This window comes from Pongo pygmaeus, chromosome 3, assembly GCF_028885625.2.
Source record: "Pongo pygmaeus isolate AG05252 chromosome 3, NHGRI_mPonPyg2-v2.0_pri, whole genome shotgun sequence".
NCBI classification, from domain to species: domain Eukaryota; kingdom Metazoa; phylum Chordata; class Mammalia; order Primates; family Hominidae; genus Pongo; species Pongo pygmaeus.
The window spans coordinates 189,551,960-189,572,485 of NC_072376.2; the positions used below are offsets into that span (position 1 = coordinate 189,551,960).

The 20,526-nt window shown below is 34.9% G+C and overlaps 1 protein-coding gene across 5 annotated transcripts in view; it reads right to left on the reverse strand.

The window, feature by feature from the left end:
* Window positions 1-4,406: 4,406 nt before the first annotated feature.
* The window catches only part of ASB5 (ankyrin repeat and SOCS box containing 5), a 59,764-nt gene continuing 43,644 nt past the window's right edge, over window positions 4,407-20,526 (reverse strand). For 4 of the 5 annotated variants that reach the window (XM_054485377.1, XM_054485378.1, XM_054485380.1 and 1 more), the window contains 6 exons: window positions 13,513-13,592; window positions 10,550-10,657; window positions 9,682-9,832; window positions 9,387-9,521; window positions 5,790-5,981; window positions 4,407-4,687 (listed from right to left, as the gene is read on the reverse strand). In XM_054485377.1, coding sequence (XP_054341352.1) covers window positions 4,560-4,687; window positions 5,790-5,981; window positions 9,387-9,521; window positions 9,682-9,832; window positions 10,550-10,657; window positions 13,513-13,592 — 794 coding nt within the window. In that variant the 3' untranslated portion in view covers window positions 4,407-4,559. Of the gene's footprint in view, window positions 4,688-5,789; window positions 5,982-9,386; window positions 9,522-9,681; window positions 9,833-10,549; window positions 10,658-13,512; window positions 13,593-20,138; window positions 20,200-20,526 lie in introns of those variants that run through there. The other variant, XM_054485381.1, reaches the window with a different exon arrangement.

A 20,526-nucleotide genomic window follows, 5' to 3' on the forward strand; every position in this document is an offset into this window, starting at 1 on the left:
CTCAGCAGGAGCTTTCTTAAATCAGTGCAAAGGCCCTTTGTGATCTGTTACCTAATCACTGCCCCATATCACCGGCCTAACTCTCCTGACACACTAGAGTCTCCCAGAGGACAGGAGCATATGCATGCTCCCACCAGAAAGTGGATTTCACAGACATCTCCTGGAATTTAGATGCCATTCCAGGAAGAAATGGCACAGGGGTTGGGGGGGGCGGGGGTGGGGTGGGCAGAGGTTTGAATTGACTGAAAAGTTTACCTGAAAAGACTGAGAAAACACTGAATTGACTGAGTTTATCCAGGAATTTCCTGATTTCACTTGGTGAAAAGGAAGCTTGGAGTAAAAATTAAATTCTGTTCAGAATAATAAAACAAACTTTTTTTCAAACCTGAACATGTAATTTATAAAATTTGTACATGCAATATGTTTTTCATAAACCAAAAAATAATTTTAAAAATGTATTTGAATTCCCTCACCCTTATTAAAAGACTCAATGAATTTGAACACAGAACTGAAAATGGGAAGGAAACCTATCATTTAAAAAATGTGAAAACTGGCTGGATGCGGTGGCTCATGCCTGCCATCCCAGCATTTTGGGAGGCCAAGGCAGGTGGATTACTTGAGGTCAGGAGTCCAAGACCAGCCTGGCCAACATAGTGAAACCCTGTCTCTACAAAACATACAAAAAGTAGCCAAGTGTGGTGACACACACCTGTAATCCCAGCTACTCAGGAGGCTGAGCCAGGAAAATCGCTTGAACCCAAGAGGCAGAGGTTGCAGTGAGCTGAGATTTGAGACTCTGTCTCAAAAAAAAAAAGAGAAAACTGAGACCTGTTGTGGGAAGTCAGGGACCCCAAATGGAGGGACTGGCTGGAGCTGCGGCAGAGGAATATAAATTGTGAAGATTTCATGGACATTTATCAGTTCCCAAATAATACTTTTATAATTTCTTATGCCTGTCTTTACTTTAATCTCTTAATCCTGTTATCTTCATAAACTAAGGATGTACATCACCTCAGGACCACTGTGATAATTGTGTTAAATGTACAAATTGATTGTAAAACATGTGTGTTTGAACAATATGAGATCAGTGCACCTTGAAAAAGAACAGAATAACAGCGATTTCTAGGGAACAAGAGAAGACAACTATAAGGTCTGACTGCCTGCAGAGTCGGGCAAAAAGAGCCATATTTTTCTTCTTGCAGAGAACCTATAAATGGATGTGCAAGTAAGGAAGATATCGCTAAATTCTTTTCCTGGCAAGGAATATTAATATTAATACCCTGGGAAAGGAATGCATTCCTGGGGGGAGGTCTATAAATGGCCGCTCTGGGAATGTCTGTCTTACGCAGTTGAGATAAGGACTGAGATACACCCTGGTCTCCTGCAGAACCCTCAAGCTTACTAGGGTGGGGAAAAGCTCCACCCTGGTAAATTTGTGGTCAGACTGGTTCTCTGCTCTCCAACTGTTTTCTGTTGTTTAAGATGTTTATCATGACAATACGTGCACCGCTGAACATAGACCCTTATCAGTAGTTCTGCTTTTGCCCTTTGCCTTGTGATCTTTGTTAGACCCTTATCAGTAGTTCTCCTTTTCGCCCTTTGAAACATGTGATCTACTCCCTGTTCTTACACCCCCTCCCCTTTTGAAACCCTTAATAAAAACTTTCTGGTCTGAGACTCAGGCAGGCATCACGGTCCTACCGATATGTGATGTCACCCCTGGCGGCCCAGCTGTAAAATTCTTCTCTTTGTACTGTCTCTCTTTATTTCTCAGCTAGCTGATACTTATGGAAAATAGAAAGAACTTACATTGAAATATTGGGGCAGGTTCCCCCAGTAGACACCTACATAGTGGAAATGAAATGATTTGCTTAAGGTCATGGAGCAGATGAAGAGCTAGTAATGCACTGAATTTTCTTAATAAATTTTCTTCCATCAATCTTGAAACTGTGAGAAAGTTCAGTTAGGTTTTTAAGAGAAAGGGCTAACCTTAAAATAAGCTAAATTCTAAATGATAATAATAGAGAAACTGAAGTAAAAAATTGGGAATAATCCAAGGGAAAGGATAATTTTTAAGTTATTTTGTAGCTGGATCACTAGTCAGTTGAGCTCAGTGCTAGATGGAACAATGAAAACCTTCTACTCTGAAGAGGCCTTTCTTTTTGACTACATATCTATTTACTTTCTCAGAAACACCAAATATATGCATGGTTATTAAAACAAGAGAATTTAATTACTTTTTTAATCCAAAAAAATTGTTTCAACAGTGTCTATCTACAGTTATTGTTTTACTAAATTTCTTAAATCTTATGTCACATAGTAACTATTTTATTTGTTTCTTTTACTTTGTGAAATTTTGTCCTTGAAGTTTAATGTGTGTGTATACATATATGTATATATGTATAATATTATATGTATTAAATATCACATATATTATATGTATTATATGTCACATATATATAAAATATGTTTTGGATTAGAAGGCCTTTGAGGTATCTATTTTTTATTCTGTACTACTCTATCTTAATGCTCATGATTCAGTGATTTGGAAACTGGTGGTGAAAAAAATTAGTGCAACTGAGTCACTCCATGACCTTTCATTATAAAATAAAATAATGAGACAAACACAAAGTGTTTTATTCCAGTGAATAATAATCACACTTTAATATAATAACATACAATACGTTAAAGTTAGAACACTACTTTGATAAGACAATCATACTCAAGCTAAGACACAAGGTACAGATATACTGAAATTGTAAAGTGACCATTTTAATGTTTGATATTTACTTCTCTTATTGGCACAAGACTAATAAGATATAGTGTTGTATTACTCTTACAATCTAAGACTTCTCCTCTAGCTCAGGGAAAATACTGGTGGAAAACTGTTTTACCCAAGAGCAGCTTTAATATCTGTTTAACCAGGTTATTCTATAATAAGAACTCCACTTTAATGCACATTATCCATTACAAATGTGTGAGATATTCTATAAAACACACATTTAAAGGTCCCTATCCACATAGAAAACATTGTTTAGTGAATATGCTACAGCTTTGTTTCTATGTTTGAAAATCTCAACAAACGTTTTAAATCACAACCGATTTTTTTTCTTTCTGCGAAAATGCAAGCTTAGTGATCTGGGAGTCACATACAATCATAATTTATTTTCCCATAGTCTGGAAGTTAGCCAAGAAGTCAGAAGAAAATAAGCCCTGGGTTGTTGAAAATAGTGGTCAAAATATTTACTTTATCAAAATTTAATAAATCTATAAAACTCACCCAAAGTTGTTTTTGTTTTACAAAGAGTTGTATGTTGATTATCTTATTTCTAAAATCATAATAGACCCTGAATTACAAAACAGGCATAAAATTTTATTATGTTTTTTATTGCACTCAAGTATAGTGCAAATATATAAAGCTGAAGAGAATAAACATAGTATTTACCCTTGCAGAGGACTAGTTTAGTAATACCTTCTTTTATACAATACTCTCTTGCTATTACTTGCAAATACAGTATACTGTAAGCCCTTGTTTTGTGTAAAAAGAATTAGAAACAGTGCGATTAAGTTCTCTATATACATTTTATAAGGTCTCCAATGTGTTAAGTGGCACCCACTCTTTAAAAACTCTGCAATTTGAGTTTTTAATCTTCCATTTTTTTTTATATCCTTGGACTGATTTGATGATCCCCAGAATATGATCCAGGGCCTGTTTGTCAATTAGATATATAGTTCATTTTCTTAAGTCCAAGTATCACTAGCTATTGACAATTTCTGAAATGGGAGAAGGCTGGAGTAATATGCATATAACCGCCTTGATAAGAGATCATCAGGGGCTACTCCTGAGAAGGAGGCAGTCTTAAAATAGCCTTAGAAGGTGTGTAATGTTCTAAATATCTCAGGGTGAGAGGGCGGTATTGACCTTTCATCCTATCACTTTTCTGTAACAAGTCCATGTACTATGGAGAAGAGAAGTGACTTGTGAGTCCTTTGCCAGGGGTAAGGGGGTGGGCAGTTTATCTTTATGAAGTGGTCATTCTAATGACCAGTGGACATTCAACATAGTGGATTTCCTGAATGAGCATCACCTTGGTTTCAGAAAGCATATTAGTTGCTCTTTGCTAAGCCATATACATATTTTATGTCAATATCAATAACAAGTTAGCCAATTACAATAGCCAAAATTAAAAAGTTAACCCATTACTTGAAGAACATAGACCTTTTTAAATATAATATGAATAACTTTACTAAGAGCTTTATTTCTTTCCAATCCAAAAGAAAACATAAGATAGAGACTTTATTATTTTTTTCCTAAATAAACAAGAGGGTATACTGAAATAACAAAAAATAGATATTATAAATATGCTATAATCCAGACAGCATAAATGATAAAACAATAGTACTGATACACTTAAAATGAAAATTGATATTTTGCTGCTTCCCTGGGTGATCTCACACTCACTTTTACCCTATCTTTAGCATATTTTAATATGAACTATTCCTTAAGCAAAAGAAATAGAAATTTTGATTTTCAAGGTATTTAGAATTACTTTACTGTTTTATCGATACTGTAAGAAATTCTTCAGTAACGTTGGCAGCTGGAGCTGTGGGATAAGGTGCAATCTTGGTTTTCCTATGTAGCTTCGGATACAGAGTCGGCAAAGTTGGTAAAGAGAGCTTGGGGTAGCTACAAGAAGACATGAAACTGTTTGTTAATTAAAATAGAAATGAATTTTTTATTTTGTAAGGCACATAACATAAAACCATAAAAATTACAATGCTTTGTAGTAAACCTAGGATAGTATGACCACTATACTAGGGAAATTTATGTAAGCAGTTATATTGCTTTTATTTATAAGATCTTATTATAATTGAGATATATTCCGTATACGTTCTTTAAAACATTATAATCCTCAGGCTTAGGAAACAATTGTTGAATTTAAAGCCTCAGAAATAAAGTCTGCTTTTTGAAGGAGATATAAATCAAAAGTCCTGAGATGTGTTATGCAATAAAAGGGGAAATTTTAAAATTAAGTTTAATATTTACCCTAAAAGAAATATTATAGTCCCTGGACCAGGATTAAGAAATCCTATTTTAGAACAAAAGTCTCAAATATAAAAATATTTACTAATTTTATTTCTATAATATGTTATAGAAGGTTCGTGCCCTTATAAAATAGGGCATGCTCCAAATATAAATCAGCAGATATTATACCAGAACTACATATAATGCATTACCGAAACTAATTGAATATATTTAATCAAAAAAATATGATAGTTTAGGTAAGATGAAAGAGAAAATTAAAATTATCATTTTTTTTTTTTTTTTTTTTTTTTTTTTTAGACAGAGTCTCACTCTGTTGCCAGGCTGGAGTGCAGTGGTGTAATCCCGGCTCACTGCAACCTCTGCCTCCCGGGTTCAACTGATTCTCCTTCCTCAGCCTCCTGAGTAGCTGAGATTACAGGCACGCGCCACCACACCCAGCTAATTTTTGTGTGTTTAGTAGAGACGGGGTTTCACCATGTTGGCCAGGATGGCCTCGATCTCTTGACCTTGTGATCCACCCACCTTGGCCTCCCAAAGTGCTGGGATTACAGGTGTGAGCCACCACACCCAGCTGATATCTTCTTTACAGATAAAACCTAAGTTAAAAATCATCTACTTTCACAAATAGTATTCCACATTTTATGCCATTGTTACTTTCCATGCCAACAAAAACTCTCTCACTTTCATCTATTTTAGGCAAATATATTTTGTTTCTGTAAGTTTCCACATGTATTTTTCTAACCTTCATGTTGAAGCAGTATTCTTTCCACCATACTGCTAGATGTAGCTACATCTATAGGTCGCAGAAGCTCTGTATTTTTCGCATTGATATCTGCTCCAAATTCTAGCAGTAAGTTTACAATTTCTGTACTGGATTGTTGAGCAGCAGCGTGTAATGGAGTATCCCAATATTTGCCTTTCTGTACATCAGCACCTACATGTAATAGGGAGTGAAGATAAATATAAATAAAAATTATTAAATAAGCCAGCTGCCTCAGTGGGGATAGAAAAGGAAAGGCAATAGAGGAAGGTTACTAAGGGGACTTCAACTCTGTTTGTTTTGAGTTATTTCTTTATATATATACAGTATCTACATACACATATATGCCTCATATGTACATATATATAAACTGGGCACATCTGAATAGGAGAGGGTACATACATTTGTTATGTTACTCTCTGATACTTTTCTGTATGCTTGAACTATCATAATAAAATTCTTTTTAACTTTTAAATGATCCCAAAAGTAATCATATTAACTAATATTATAAAGAGTGCACAATTAAGTTCACTCATTTTTATTTTCATCATGGTTGATAGCTTTTAGAATTATTCAGGTGCTTATTTCTATTATTCTTTTCATTTATGTAAGGCAATGAAGCTCTTTGGTTTTCTTGGGAAACTCTTGGATATGTGAGCTATTTAGGTAAAATGTATATAGATTTTCCTGCCATTTCTCACTTATGTAGTTTAAGTCACTAAGTATATAAAGATATTGAGCCTTTTAAATCAAAAGGCACATTGATGATATCTGCATGAAAGGAAAGTTTTTAAAAATGCTTATGTTAAAATACAGCCTACACGTTAAATTACCTATTGCATACTTACTTTATCCCAGTGCAAAGCCTGGCACATGGTGGTCATTCAATGCATTTGCAATAAATAAATGCTGTTTAGTACTGTTAAAAATAACCATCCCATTTTCTGGTACATAAACAGTTACAATACCAGAAATGTCTACCAATAAAAATGCACACGTTCTTTTCATAGTTCTGTTTCCCGATACTATCTTTAATGACGTCTTTATGAAGCAGGACAGTTTAAGTATCCCTTTATGGACCTTCTGCTCCTTTCAAATTTCAATAAATGTAATCATTTTCAATATTTTTAAAACAAATATAAAATGTTTAGTGGAAAAATTAAATTACATTCCATAACAAAATTTCCATAGAGAAAGCATAAACTTTGTTGGTTATGTCAATTTTATGGAAGAAAAGTGTCTGAAAATAACAATCAACAATCACTAACAGTATTTTATATATATATTTATATATTTTATAAGATATATAAATATATATTTTATAACATATATAAAATATATATTTTATATGATATATAAAATATATATTTTATATGATATATAAAATATATATTTTATATGATATATAAAAACATATAAAATATATATAATATATATGATATATAAATATACAAAAATATATATTATGTATGATATATAAATATACAAAAATATATATTTATGATATATAAATATATAAAAATATATATTTATGATATATAAATATATAAAAATATATATTTATGATATATAAATATATAAAAATATATATTTATGATATATAAATATATAAAAATATATATTTATGATATATAAATATATAAAAATATATATTTATGATATATAAATATATAAAAATATATATTTATGATATATAAATATATAAAAATATATATTTATGATATATAAAGATATAAAAATATATATTTATGATATATAAAGATATAAAAATATATATTTATGATATATAAAGATATAAAAATATATATTTATGATATATAAAGATATAAAAATATATATTTATGATATATAAAGATATAAAAATATTTATGATATATAAAGATATAAAAATATTTATGATATATAAATATATAAAAATATTTATGATATATAAATATATAAAAATATATATTTATGATATATAAATATATAAAAATATATATTTTATATATTTTAATATTTTATATATATTTTATATTTATATATTAAAAATATATAAATTATAATATATAAATAAAAATATTTATATATAAATATATATTGATTATAAATATATATTATATAATTTATATATAATATATATAAATTATATAATATAATTTATATATTAAAATAATATATACAATAAGTTATATAAATTATATATAATATATAATATATAAATATAAATAAATATATAATATATAAATAAAAATATATATAAATAAATATATAAATCAAAATATTCATATATTTTTATATATTTTTAAATATATTTTATATATCATATAAATATATATGATATATTTTATATATCATATTATATATATTTACATATCATATAAATATATATGATATATTTTATATGACATATTTTATATATCATATAAAATATATAAATATATAATCTTAAATATATATTTAAATATATAAATATATAAATATAAAATATATAAATATATAAATATATTTATATGATATATAAAATATATAAATATATTTATATGATATATAAAATATATAAATATATTTATATGATATATAAAATATATAAATATATTTATATGATATATAAAATATATAAATATATTTATATGATATACAAAATATATAAATATATATAAAATATATATATTTATATATAATGAGAATATATGTAATGAGAATGAAATAGTAGATGTAGACCCTGCTTGCAAGAAGTTTCTCAGTTAGCTAAGATAATGTGAGTAGTGCCTAAAAGGGCTACTAAAAATAAAGGTCAGTATATATCAGGGATCAAATGACTCTCATAAACAATAAATAGCATAGAACTCCATTTACTCATTTTATTTATCTTCTAAACATCTATCACATGAAAGGATGAGAGAGGAACCATGCTAGAGAAAAGAGGGATGGAAAAAAAAGGTATGATCCAAATCCTAAGGGTACTCTGAGTCCTGTGGTGACTGGGACCACCATGGTCTCAATGGGTTAGAAATGTTTTTCAGGGGACTAAAGCTGAATTTACTTGAAACAAACCTTGAGGAATTGATTTGTTTCAAGTAAGTGGAAAAGGGCAGTAAGTCTTTTCAAGTAAGCAGGACAGAAAGTACAAAGTCTAGAAAAGTGCATGAGTTTTTAAGGTTAGCAGAAGATGAGGTTGTCCAAGCAGTTACTATCCTGAAAATTTCTTTTGATGGATTTGTTCCAAGATATATACACACTTGGCAACATCATATTCAATCTTGAGGATCCTAATTTTATGACCTAAAAGTAGAGCTTTCAGAATCCATTACATAGCCAAATATCTGCTAATGCAGTGCATGTAAAATATGCACTGTGAGCATATTTTATACATATACATATTTATACATATACATATTTATGTATCTATCTGTGAGCTAGGAAGCCAACTTATCAAGAATGAGGTTCTTTTTTATTGGTTCTCTATTCATGTGTGAAAATGCTTACAACAAGAACATTTTTTAGCAATGAGATCTAATTTTTAAAGATGCTCATTTAGAGAAAGAAATAACTGCTTGTGTGTATGGACAAAACGGAAGATGTTTTAAAGGAAAATACCAGCATAAAGAAGCTTCCAGATGCAATGGAATTGCTGTGACACACAAGCTACATAGAGAGGAGTTCCCAAATGAGGAATGTCTTGGTCAACATCTACGCCCCAGGATATCAGGATGGCAAGACATTCATGGTGACCTGCCAACACAAAGTAGAGGAGTTTAACTTAATGCCCATTCACCCCACACACCTCACCCTCGGCCTCCCCTGTGGTGTCATTCATTAAAAGATCAACAGAGCACTGCAGGTTGCTAAAGAAACTTTCTCCCCTTGTCACTTAATCCCAGAACTAAGTTACCTTTACTGGCAGCCTCATGCGTGGGGGATGGAAGACATGACTCCAGCTGGGCTTTGGCGCCATACTCCAGAAGCAGCTCTGCACAGCTTGGACTGCCCTGGGAGCATGCGTTGAATAACGGAGTCACGCCATCTATCGTGACTGCATTTACCTAAACCAAACCAAAATATCCAAAAATAAGATTCATAAGTCATACATGATTAACCGACTTAGTTAGGCATTGTCAAAAGGTATGTGATTTGCTAACAGAAATACGTAGGAAAATGTGCACAGTAAATAGGACAAAGTATACTTTGCTCTTACGTATTAACAAGAAAAGCTGTAAAACAGACAGAAATATGATATGGCAGATAATTCATTGGAATGGGCATAAAACTGGCGGAAATCATGAAAAAAATGCATGCTCAAATAGCAATTATGATCTAATTCAATGATTAGATACTTTTCAGTAGGAGTAAAAATGAAGAAAAAAGTGTAATGATGATGAAGTTGTAATGAAGCCACATTGCTAGTTTAAAGTGGTAAAATTGGTAATTCTATTTCTGAGACTTTATTTAAGGAAAATCATCCAAAAGATGGGCAAACGTTATAGACCTAAAGATGTTCATCGATTGCTATTTACAGTCACGAAAGCAGGAAATAACCTACAGAATAGTCTATATTATGACGCAGCATGCTACCCATTTATGCAATGATTGGAAATCCTTTTTAGAGTGCAATAAGAAGACTAAGGAATTCAAGAGCTTTATTTTTATTCTGCTATTTTTGAAAACTACCGAGAATGAAGGAAAGAAAAGTAAAATGAGAACTCTGTTGGATTCTCTCCGTCAGTAGATGTTAAATGATTAATGTTTTGAAAGGTACTTACATTAGCTCCTGCTTCCAGCAGAGTTCTGGCACATGCCACGTGATCTCCAAGGCAGGCTTCGTGCAGTGGGGTGACATGGTCTAAGGTTACTGCATTTACATTATAACCCTAAATGTGGCATAATTTTGAAAGGTGAGCAAAGAGTTATATACTTTAAAAATCATCTATATGGATGTCACTAGAGAGTGATATATTTTAGAGATCAAAGAATCTCAGGCAAACGAGTTTCCAGTTTAGCAGAATAGGCCAGTTCAAATGCCATAGGGTCAATCCATTGTCCAGACTCCTTAGCCCTATTATTTTGGCACCATCATGTCTGGACCCAGTAATGCCTTAAGTATTTGGTTCAATAGATTCTGGCACATTTTCTTTAAATGTTGCTTTCTTAATATTTTTTTGTCCTTATTTTGTACTTTGTTTTGTAGAACTAAACACTCCTTTTTGTTTTGTAGAACTAAAGACTTGTTTTTTTGTTTTTGCTTTTGTTTTGAGACGGAGTCTCGCTCTGTCACCCAGGCTGGAGTGCAGTGGCACGATTTCGGCTCACCGCGAGCTCCGCCTCCCGGGTTCACGCCATTCTCCTGCCTCAGCCTCCCGAGTAGCTGGCACTACAGGCGCCCACCACAAGGCTGGGCTAATTTTTTTGTATTTTTAGTAGACACGGGGTTTCACTGTGTTAGCCAGGATGATCTCAATCTCCTGACCTCGTGATCCACCCGCCTGGGCCTCCCAAAGTGCTGGAATTACAGGCGTGAGCCACCGCGCCCGGCCAACTTGTTCTGACTGAGGCTATAAAATTACAGGTCAGCCAAGAATGGGAGAAAAATACTCTATACTATAGTAAACAGTTTTGTGAACTTTTGTCCCTAAATAGGTATGATGAAGTTGTGTGCTAGTGGTTAAGAACTCTGACTATAAAATCAATTAGACTTGGGTTTGAAGCGTGGCTCCATCGTGAATAGTTTTAATTTGGACAAATACCTTAACCTCTAAATTTGAAGATTATCATGACAATTAAATGAGATCATGCATGTAAAGCAATTATCATTATAATGCCCAGCATATGAAGACATTATTTTATTGTAATTATTCAATCAAAACTAAGTAAACACTTTTTCACTGTATTCCAATCAAACTCAAAATATCACAGTAAAATAATTAAATACTATTAGGATGTGAGATTGTTTGCCTTCTTGATATCTTTAGTATTTCATTGTCTATTGATAATCATACTAAGCACTGTAACAGGAAGAACCTCAAAGCCAAATCTTCATAACATATTACAGATCACCAAAATCTGTAACACCAATATAGACATGAAGAATTTTTAAATGAAGGCAAGAAAACATAGTCCTTTCAAAGATTTCCAGTTGGATAGCCAGCAGTCAGACTTGGGAAGCTCATCCCACACTGCCACACACTAGAGGGACCGGATGGCAGAAGCACCTGAGAAGGCCAAGACTCCCTTTCACGTCAGGGTCTGGGGACAGCCTCTCGTGATTCTTGGCTGAACTGTCAGTGGATTAGAGACACACACTGAAAAATGTCCTAAGACTGCTCTTCTTCAAAGAACCGCATGGCCCTTTCTGAGGAATTACCCTTTAGAAATTGTTGAGCCCTTTTTAGTGTTTATTTTCCTCCCATCAAGTGATGAAGAAAACGAAACAGTCACATGGTTTTCACAGAACCGGAAGGCTCTAAGGAAGTGTCTCAGTCTACAGGTGAGAAAAGGAGGCTCAGGTAGGTTGTGATTCACCTCAAGTGCCAGCCTAGGATCCAGGTCTTGAGACCCAGGCAGTGCTTTTTAAATTGGGCAACACGACCTTTCCTTTCTTTGTAGCCGTCTGAGAATGTTCTTTCTTCTTGAGACCGGGAAACACTAGCGCATGACTTCCAGATCTGGATGTGCATCTGAATTTTTTTTTTTTTTTTTTTTTTTTTTTTGAGACGGAGTCTCATTTGCTCTGTCGCCTAGGCTGGAGTGCAGTGGCGTGAATTTGGCTCACTGCAACCTCTGCCTCCCGGGTTCAATTGATTCTCCTGCCTCAGCCTCCCAAGTAGCTGGGACTACAGGCGCAAGCCACCATGCCCAGATGCCCAGATCATTTTTGTAGTTTTAGTAGAGACGGGGTTTCACCATGTTGGCCAGGCTGGTCTCGAACTCCTGACCTCAGGTGATCCACATGCCTCCGCCTCCCAAAGTGTTGGAATTACAGGCGTGAGCCACTGTGCCCAGCTAATTTTTTTTTTAATTTGTAGTAGAGATGGAGTTTCACCATGTTGGCCAGGCTGGTCTCGATCTCCTGACCTCAGGTGATCCACCTGCCTCCGCCTCCCAAAGTGCTGGAATCACAGGCGTGAGCCATCGTTCCAGCCTAGCTGTGCATTTGAATTACATCAGAAGCTTTAAAAAAAAATACCCAAGCCAGAGTGTTTTCTGTTTCAATAAGGATTTGTGTTTTTCATTTTTCTTCTGGTCAGTCTGATGAGCAGGCAAGTATAGAAATGATTGTCCTATAGCTTTGTTAGGCAATTCCCCATAGCATATTACAGATCACCATAATATAAAAAAAGATTGCTTTGGCATCTGATCTGATGACTTCTTTTTGGATATGTTATTATTGAACTAAGTCTGTAATTAGCTGCACATATTGTGCAGAGTTAAGCATATTTAGAAAGCTCAATCAATAACACATAAATCCAATCATTACTTCTTTAAATGTCTATCGATGAACAAATATGCTGTCTGAGAAATCTGAAATACTAAGACATACAATTATATCAAAATATTTATAAAAGAAGTTTCAAAGATCAGTGAGAAACTATTGACTTCTCTGACATGAGTAAAATAAAAGGGCAGAAGTAAAATGTAAGTGGTTTTATTATATTTGGATTGATTTGTTTTGACCGTGTTCTGTGCACATGGAAAGGGGGTATATTTTAAACTATATGTAATATATTACCTGTGATAATAATGTTCTCAGAGCAAGAAGGCGACCTTGACTTGCTGCTTCATGTAGTGGTGATCGATCTGCCCAGGAACCTGTCAAAAAAACAAAAAAGAAAAGAAAACAAAAATCTATGAGTCAAAGTGAATCCTAGTAGACACAATCAATACCAAGATCACATAAATTATTCACATTCAGTGTTCAACAGGGTGACCCATATACTTATACTGTACATTAGGAAATTTGACTCTTATTGTAGGAACCAGATAGGCAGTTCCCAACATGAGCCATGATGCATGCTCTGGAACTGACCCACCCCAGACTTACTGTGCCTTTTTTTATTTTTTTTACTTTATTTAATAGATGGAGTCTCGCTCTGTTGCCCAGGCTGGAGTGCAGTGGCATGATCTCAGCTCAGTATAACCTCTGTCTCCCATGTCAAGAGATTATCTCGCCTCAGTCTCTCGAGTAGCAGGGACTACAGGCGCACACCACCATGCCTGGATCATTTTTGTATTTTTAGTAGAGACAGGGTTTCACCATGTTGGCCAGGCTGGTCTTGAAGTCCTGACCTCAAGTGATCCACCTGCCTCAGTCTCCCATAGTGCTGGGATTACAGGCGTGAGCCACCGCCCCCGGCTTACTATGCCTTTTGAATTATCTGCACTCACTATTACCCCTAGTGACCCACCAGCAACATTTTTCTTCCTGACTTTATGCTTGGCTGGCCTAGAGGTCTTAGTTCCAGAGGGAGGAATGTTTCCACCCGGAAATACAACAAAGATTCCATTGCCATGGAAGCTGAGAATGAGCTCCTCCTGCCTCTGAATCAATGGGCTAAGAAGAAGGGAGTTACGATGTTGACTGGGGTGGCAGATCCAGACTTCCATGGGGAAACTGGACTACTACCCCACAAAGGAGCTAAGGAAGAGTATGTCCAGAGTACAGGAGATCCTTTAGGCCATCTCTTAGTATTATCATGCCCTGTGAGTAAGATCAAAGGAAAATTATAACACCCAATCCAGACAGGACTATGAATGGCGTAGCAGGAATGAAGGTTTGGGTCATCTTGCCGGGTAAAGAACTATGACCAGCTGAGGTGCTTGCTGAAGACAAAGGGGTTACATAATGGGTACTAGAAGAAGGTAATTATAGACACCATCTATGATCACGTGACAAGTGACAGACATGAGAACTATAATTGTCATGAGTACTTTCTCCCTATTTTGTTAAGAATATGTGGGCATTTATACATATATTAAGCAAATTTATCTTTATTTTCATTCCCTTCTTATTTCTTTATAGGTAACATAAGATGTACTGACTTTTTAAATCATGAGATATCAGGAAAGAAGTAAACATCATCCAAGAACTTTACCTCTTCTTCTGGAGAAGGGATTAGAGCGTTTTTTGTTATTGGCAGGATAGTAATATTATATCTGGTTGAGTCATTACCTTGTTGCTGCGTTTATTTTGGAGATGAAGTATAGCTTAAGAAGATGCATATAGGTGCCACGTTGACAAGGGGTGGATTAGTGATGGTAAATTTCAGGTGTCAACCTGACTGAATTAAAGAACACCTAGAGAACGGGTAAAGCATTGCTTATGAGTGTGTCTGTGAGGGTGTTTCCAGAGGAGATTGTCTTATGAGTAGGTGGCTGAGTGGAGAGAGCTGCTTGCAGTATGGATGGGCACCATCATATGGCTGGGGGCCTGGAGAGAACAAAAAACCTCTCCTGGAGTTGGGACACTCTCCTCCTCCTGCCCTTGGACATCAGAACTCCAGGCTTTCTCTGACCTTGAGACTCTAGGACTTCAGTGGCCCCCTGGATTCTCAGGCCTTTGACCTCTGACTGAGAATTATATTGGCTTTCCTGGTTCTGAGGCTTTTGTACTTGAACTGAGCCACGCTACCACATCTCAGGGTCTCCAGCTTGCAGACAGCCTGTTGAGGGACTTCTCAGCCTCCATAGTCATGTGAGCCAATTCCCCTAATAAATCTCCTCTCATATATCTACATCTTTCTCTGTCTGTCTATGTATCTAGGTATCTATCTATCACCTATTGGTTCTGTCTCTCTGGAGAACCCTGACTAATACACCTAACAGAGAAGAGGAGAATGAAGGTCACCAGATCAGCCACAAAAAAGTTCTGTTTCATGGTTTTTCACATTGAACCCCTCCTCTCAATTTTGTTTTGTCCCTTTAGCAGGAATAGCAGCTTGAATGCCCACCTCACCACACTCCCAGCTCCTTCTGCTATTTCCTGTGGTCCCCCCACCCCAGCTTGCCCGGGCTCTGCAGCATAGGGGCTGCAACATGTTGCCATGGAGGGCAAGTAGCTGAGCCCTGTGTCTGAAGTGAAGCATGAGGCCTGCTTCTTCACCCAAGCTCTCCTGAATGACTCTCAACAGTGTCCTAGTGGTTAAGCATTCTATTGCCTGTTGCAATAAAATGGGTATCACCATTGTGATAAGGAAAGACTTCCGAGGCAGCTAGTTATCTCCCCTGCAGTGAAGTCACTCTGCATAAACCAAAAGGCAAAACAAAGAAGACAATGTGTGGTCATGGCAGTCAGGGCTAGGAGCATCAGCTCTGGAGTTAGACCATATGACTCTCTAAATCATTACATTTCATCCAGATTTCATTTCCTCTACTTGAAGATGGAAATAATAATTATATATACCTCAAGGAGACATGAGAAACTAAATCAGATAATATACATTGTGCTTAGACTAGTGTACGCACATAATAAACACCATTCAACATTACCTGCTATTACCATTACTTGTAAGTCAACAGAGAGAAGACAGACTCTGCTTGATTTCCCTTAGGATTTCTATTTCTGAGAAAAATTCTGTAATATTACCAGATACAAAGGGATTGATGACTGGTAAATGACTTCTGCCCTCTGCACCAGGCTGGAGTAACGATCTTAACATTGAGAAAAACCAACTTATTTAATGATAACCTGATTGCCTAAATAAAAGCAGAGAACGCTTACACAGTCCTCACCATATGCCAGGTCCTGCCCTGGTTGCTGGGTATAAATTTATTTGTTTTATCCTCACCCTGATCCTTTGAGGTTGGCGCTATTATTATCTCTGTTCTCCAGGTGAGGAAACTGAGACATGCAGAAGTTAAATAACTTGCCTAAGGTCACACAGCTAGAAAGGGGTGGACGTAAAATTCAAACTGCAGCCTCCTAACCTGCAGTGATAATACTTTTCACTTGTTGAGAGATAGCAATCCTATCTCCCAACACACACACTCTCTCCCTCTCTCATGCACAGAGTATGTGAAACGTTTTAGCCAATGGTAACAGCATACATCTCTCTGGGACATTTTGTGCCTGTCATTGATTTCATTACTATATTTTTCCTTCTAACACCCCCTCCAAAATAAAACCCTTCAGTCTAAAGAGAAGTTTTATTTCATTTTATTCTTAGCAAAAGTAGCCTGTTGCTTGACAAGATAAAGTTTACTGCAACAAGATACTACAGCAATAGTGCAGGAATGTTGTAATCCATGCTAAATTGCAAGTAAACAAATTAGGGAGGCAAAGGCTAACCATGATTCTAAGTTTTAGCAAGATCTTTTTAAATTTAGTGGGATGAAAATCAAAAGTACTTTTCTCATATTGGGTTCTGTTTCTTAGATAGTCGGGGAATTTCTATTGTCTACACAGTCTTTATTAATCATCTCTTACTATTTTAAAATATAGTCTGTTTCATTCTGATTCCCTTTCAGCAAATTTCTTCTGCTCCCTGATTTCAAGAGAAAAAAAGACAATGACAATTAAGTCTTATCACGTGTTTATAAGAAGAAAAGCAATTCCTTGAATACGTCCCCGAAATGATAGAACTCCCAGCCAGTTTCTTGCACGGGTGTTTATCTTGAATTGCAGAATAACGATAAGATAATTGAGGTTTACAATTAAAGACATTACAACTCCCTAAAGAAGACTAATGTATACTTTCTCTCTCAATAACAGATATAAGTTTCCATCTAGTGTTATTTCTTGCTTATCTAGAAAAATTAGTAAGCCAGACACATAATTCTTTTGAGTTTTCATTTGCAACAAGTTACTGTGATTAGCTTTTGTGTATTACTTCTTTCTACTGTATGACAGTTCTATTATATATTCAAGGCAGAATTGCAATAATGCACACCAACAAATATTTTTTGGTAGGACAAAAATTGGTGGCAAAGTCATAACTTATAGGAAATTGGAACATTGTGTTATCATTAGGTAATATGCAAACGTTATCATCGCAAATAATCTTTTGGGGAAAGCATTTTGCCAGTTCCAGCTTCTAAGATGAAATCTGATGCTTTAAAAATCATAGGCATCTGTTTGTATGATCATTAAACAACATGATTGCAGAATGAAATTCTGCAGAACTTCAGAACATATATCAATTTTTTGTGAATACTTAAATATTTAAGAAAATATGAAAATTATAATACTAACTTTGCAAACAGATTGCATATGTGAAGCCACTTTGTTCAGTTTAATCAGCAAAGCAATCATAAATTAATAAAAATTTTAGTAATCAATGCCTAAATGTGTTTAAATTTAAATAATCACTTATAATATTTATAATGATCAGTTTCCCTCTTGTATAATCGTATATTTCATTATCCTTAATTTATCTCTTAAACACAGGTGCTGAATTATATGATGCCGACCCATTATCCCTGCCTATTTTTCCATTGTCACTAGTTAACAGGACAATTAACCAGATGTTGCTGGGAATGGTAAAGGCCTAGAGACGTGGCCTTTGGGATTCATTCTGGACTCATTCCTTTCTAGTATACTATGATGACCTTTAAGGGGAAGGAAAGCTAACAATATTTGTAGCTGAGGGGTACTTGATATTCCTTCCAGCTAGCTCTTCTCCCTTGCATACTCATGTGTTTGTTCATCAAAATGATTGTATTAGTCTTCTGAACAATTTCAGCATTACTTGCTGGGGTTGAGAGAGAGAGAGAAGGAAAGGATTATTTAGAAAGCAGGCCACATAAGGGACAAAATAAAGAAACATAAGTATCCAAATCCCATCCCCCTGTTCCCCCAGGCTGTCACTTAGCTTTCTGTCCCCGCTGCCATTTTCTTTATCATCCAAACTTAAGTCCATGAAGATGAGGAGAGGAAAACAAAAGCTGAAGCCAGATATTACGTATGTGCACTTGCTATTATTTCTATTAATAGGACCTCCTTTGGCATGAAAAAGTTTAATGTCATTGTCATTCTCAGAAACGGGTTTTGAATGTTGGATGAGGGAGCCCTTGGCCCATCTTGCAGGAACAAAGCACATGTTATCACTTCATGAACTGAGCTCTGCTCGCCTGGAAAGGGCCTTGCAATCTCTCACTATTCCTTGAAGAAGGGGGTGGGAGTGGAGAGCAGAAGGAGGAGAAGAAAATAGAGAGCAGGAGGAAGTGAGAAATGGGATCGGGTGTAGGAAAAAAGCTGAGGGGCTGGGCAGGCCTGGATTGGCACCCCAGCTTAGGGCAGTGGCCTTTATAAAGTCATCTAACCTCTCTGAGGTTTTGTTTCCTCATCAAATGAGAAAAGCACAATCCATGAAGCAGGATTGAGGGAGGATTAGAAATGAGCATGTTAAGCGCCTGCTCTCTAAATGCACAATAAATAATAACTATCATTATTGGCTAAACATAAGCTGGTAAATGGGGGAGATTTTAATATGAGTTTTAGGGAACAATCTTTTCCCCCAAGATAAGGAAACTAAAGTAATAAATAACATCATTTATTGACTAAAATATTTTTGTGCACTGTCACCTTAATTAAATGACATAAAACAATTGAGTGATTTATAAATATATATAAGCCAGCAACCAACAACTGCTGTTACATTTTTTCTTTCTGAAATAAGAAATGAAGCTATATCAAGCTATTAAAGAAGTAATTTCTAGAACATGTATACCACTCAATGAAAAAGAATCTTTTTATTTGTTTTGAATTCTGTATTTATTTCCCTGTAATTTATTTTCTTGTAATTCCTTAGAAGAATTTATGTAATTAATCTAATAACATATGAGAATCAAAGGATACTACAAATGTATATCACATTCCAATTTCTGTATGAACTAAGTTTTCACACCTTGTTTTTCCCCTTCAAAATCCGAAATTTAGCAACTACATATTTCTATTCAAATATATTTAATACTAAATATCTTATCTTTCATTATCAATATGCTTTATATCAGAGAGATTTATGAGCCATCTCAAGACCAAACAAGATATAAATATCTTTATGTACAACTACTTAGTAATTTTATAATTGTGTTAGACTTTCATTGAGTGCCTAAGATAAAAGCAATGCAACCCTTACTTTAAAAAATGTGTAATTTAACTCTTTAGGATAAATTATTCAGTGTGAAATTGTTTTACAAAGTGTCTGTAACTTTCACCATGCTAATCAAATTCCTAGTTATTCTCTCTCTGTAGCTACACAGGAGGTGGCTCTGACTATATTTAGAAGCAACTCTTGTTCCGAGACATCTGGTATATAATTTACAGGGAGAGAGCCTGCCCTGTTTTGTAAACACCACATTGCTAGAGAAAAACACTCACATTTTTATATCTATGAGATTTTGTAAGGTTTGATACCATACCTAAATCACCATCTCCCCACGGCACTTCACACCAGCCACTGTCGAGGTAAATCCGACTCATACTTTTTTTTTTTTTTTAAACAGCAAGAAAAGAAAAAATCACTTGTCATTTGCTGGTTCTGTTCGGCCATTTTAAGGAGCTCCAAGCTCCTTGTAATATGACCGTCGGCCTCCAAAAAGAAAAACAGCTTTTGAAAAGGTGATTTATTTCCAAAATTGCTTTTTCTTATTGATCACTCCTCTTTATGTGAGAAACTGCTGGTCCTAACTTATTTTTTCTCCTTACAGTATGTGCCCTGAATTGAAATAAAAGCACTACAGTTAGACCTCTGTCCATGGCCACGGAAAAACCATATTATTGTTAAAAATGTTTTTGTGGCCAGGGGCC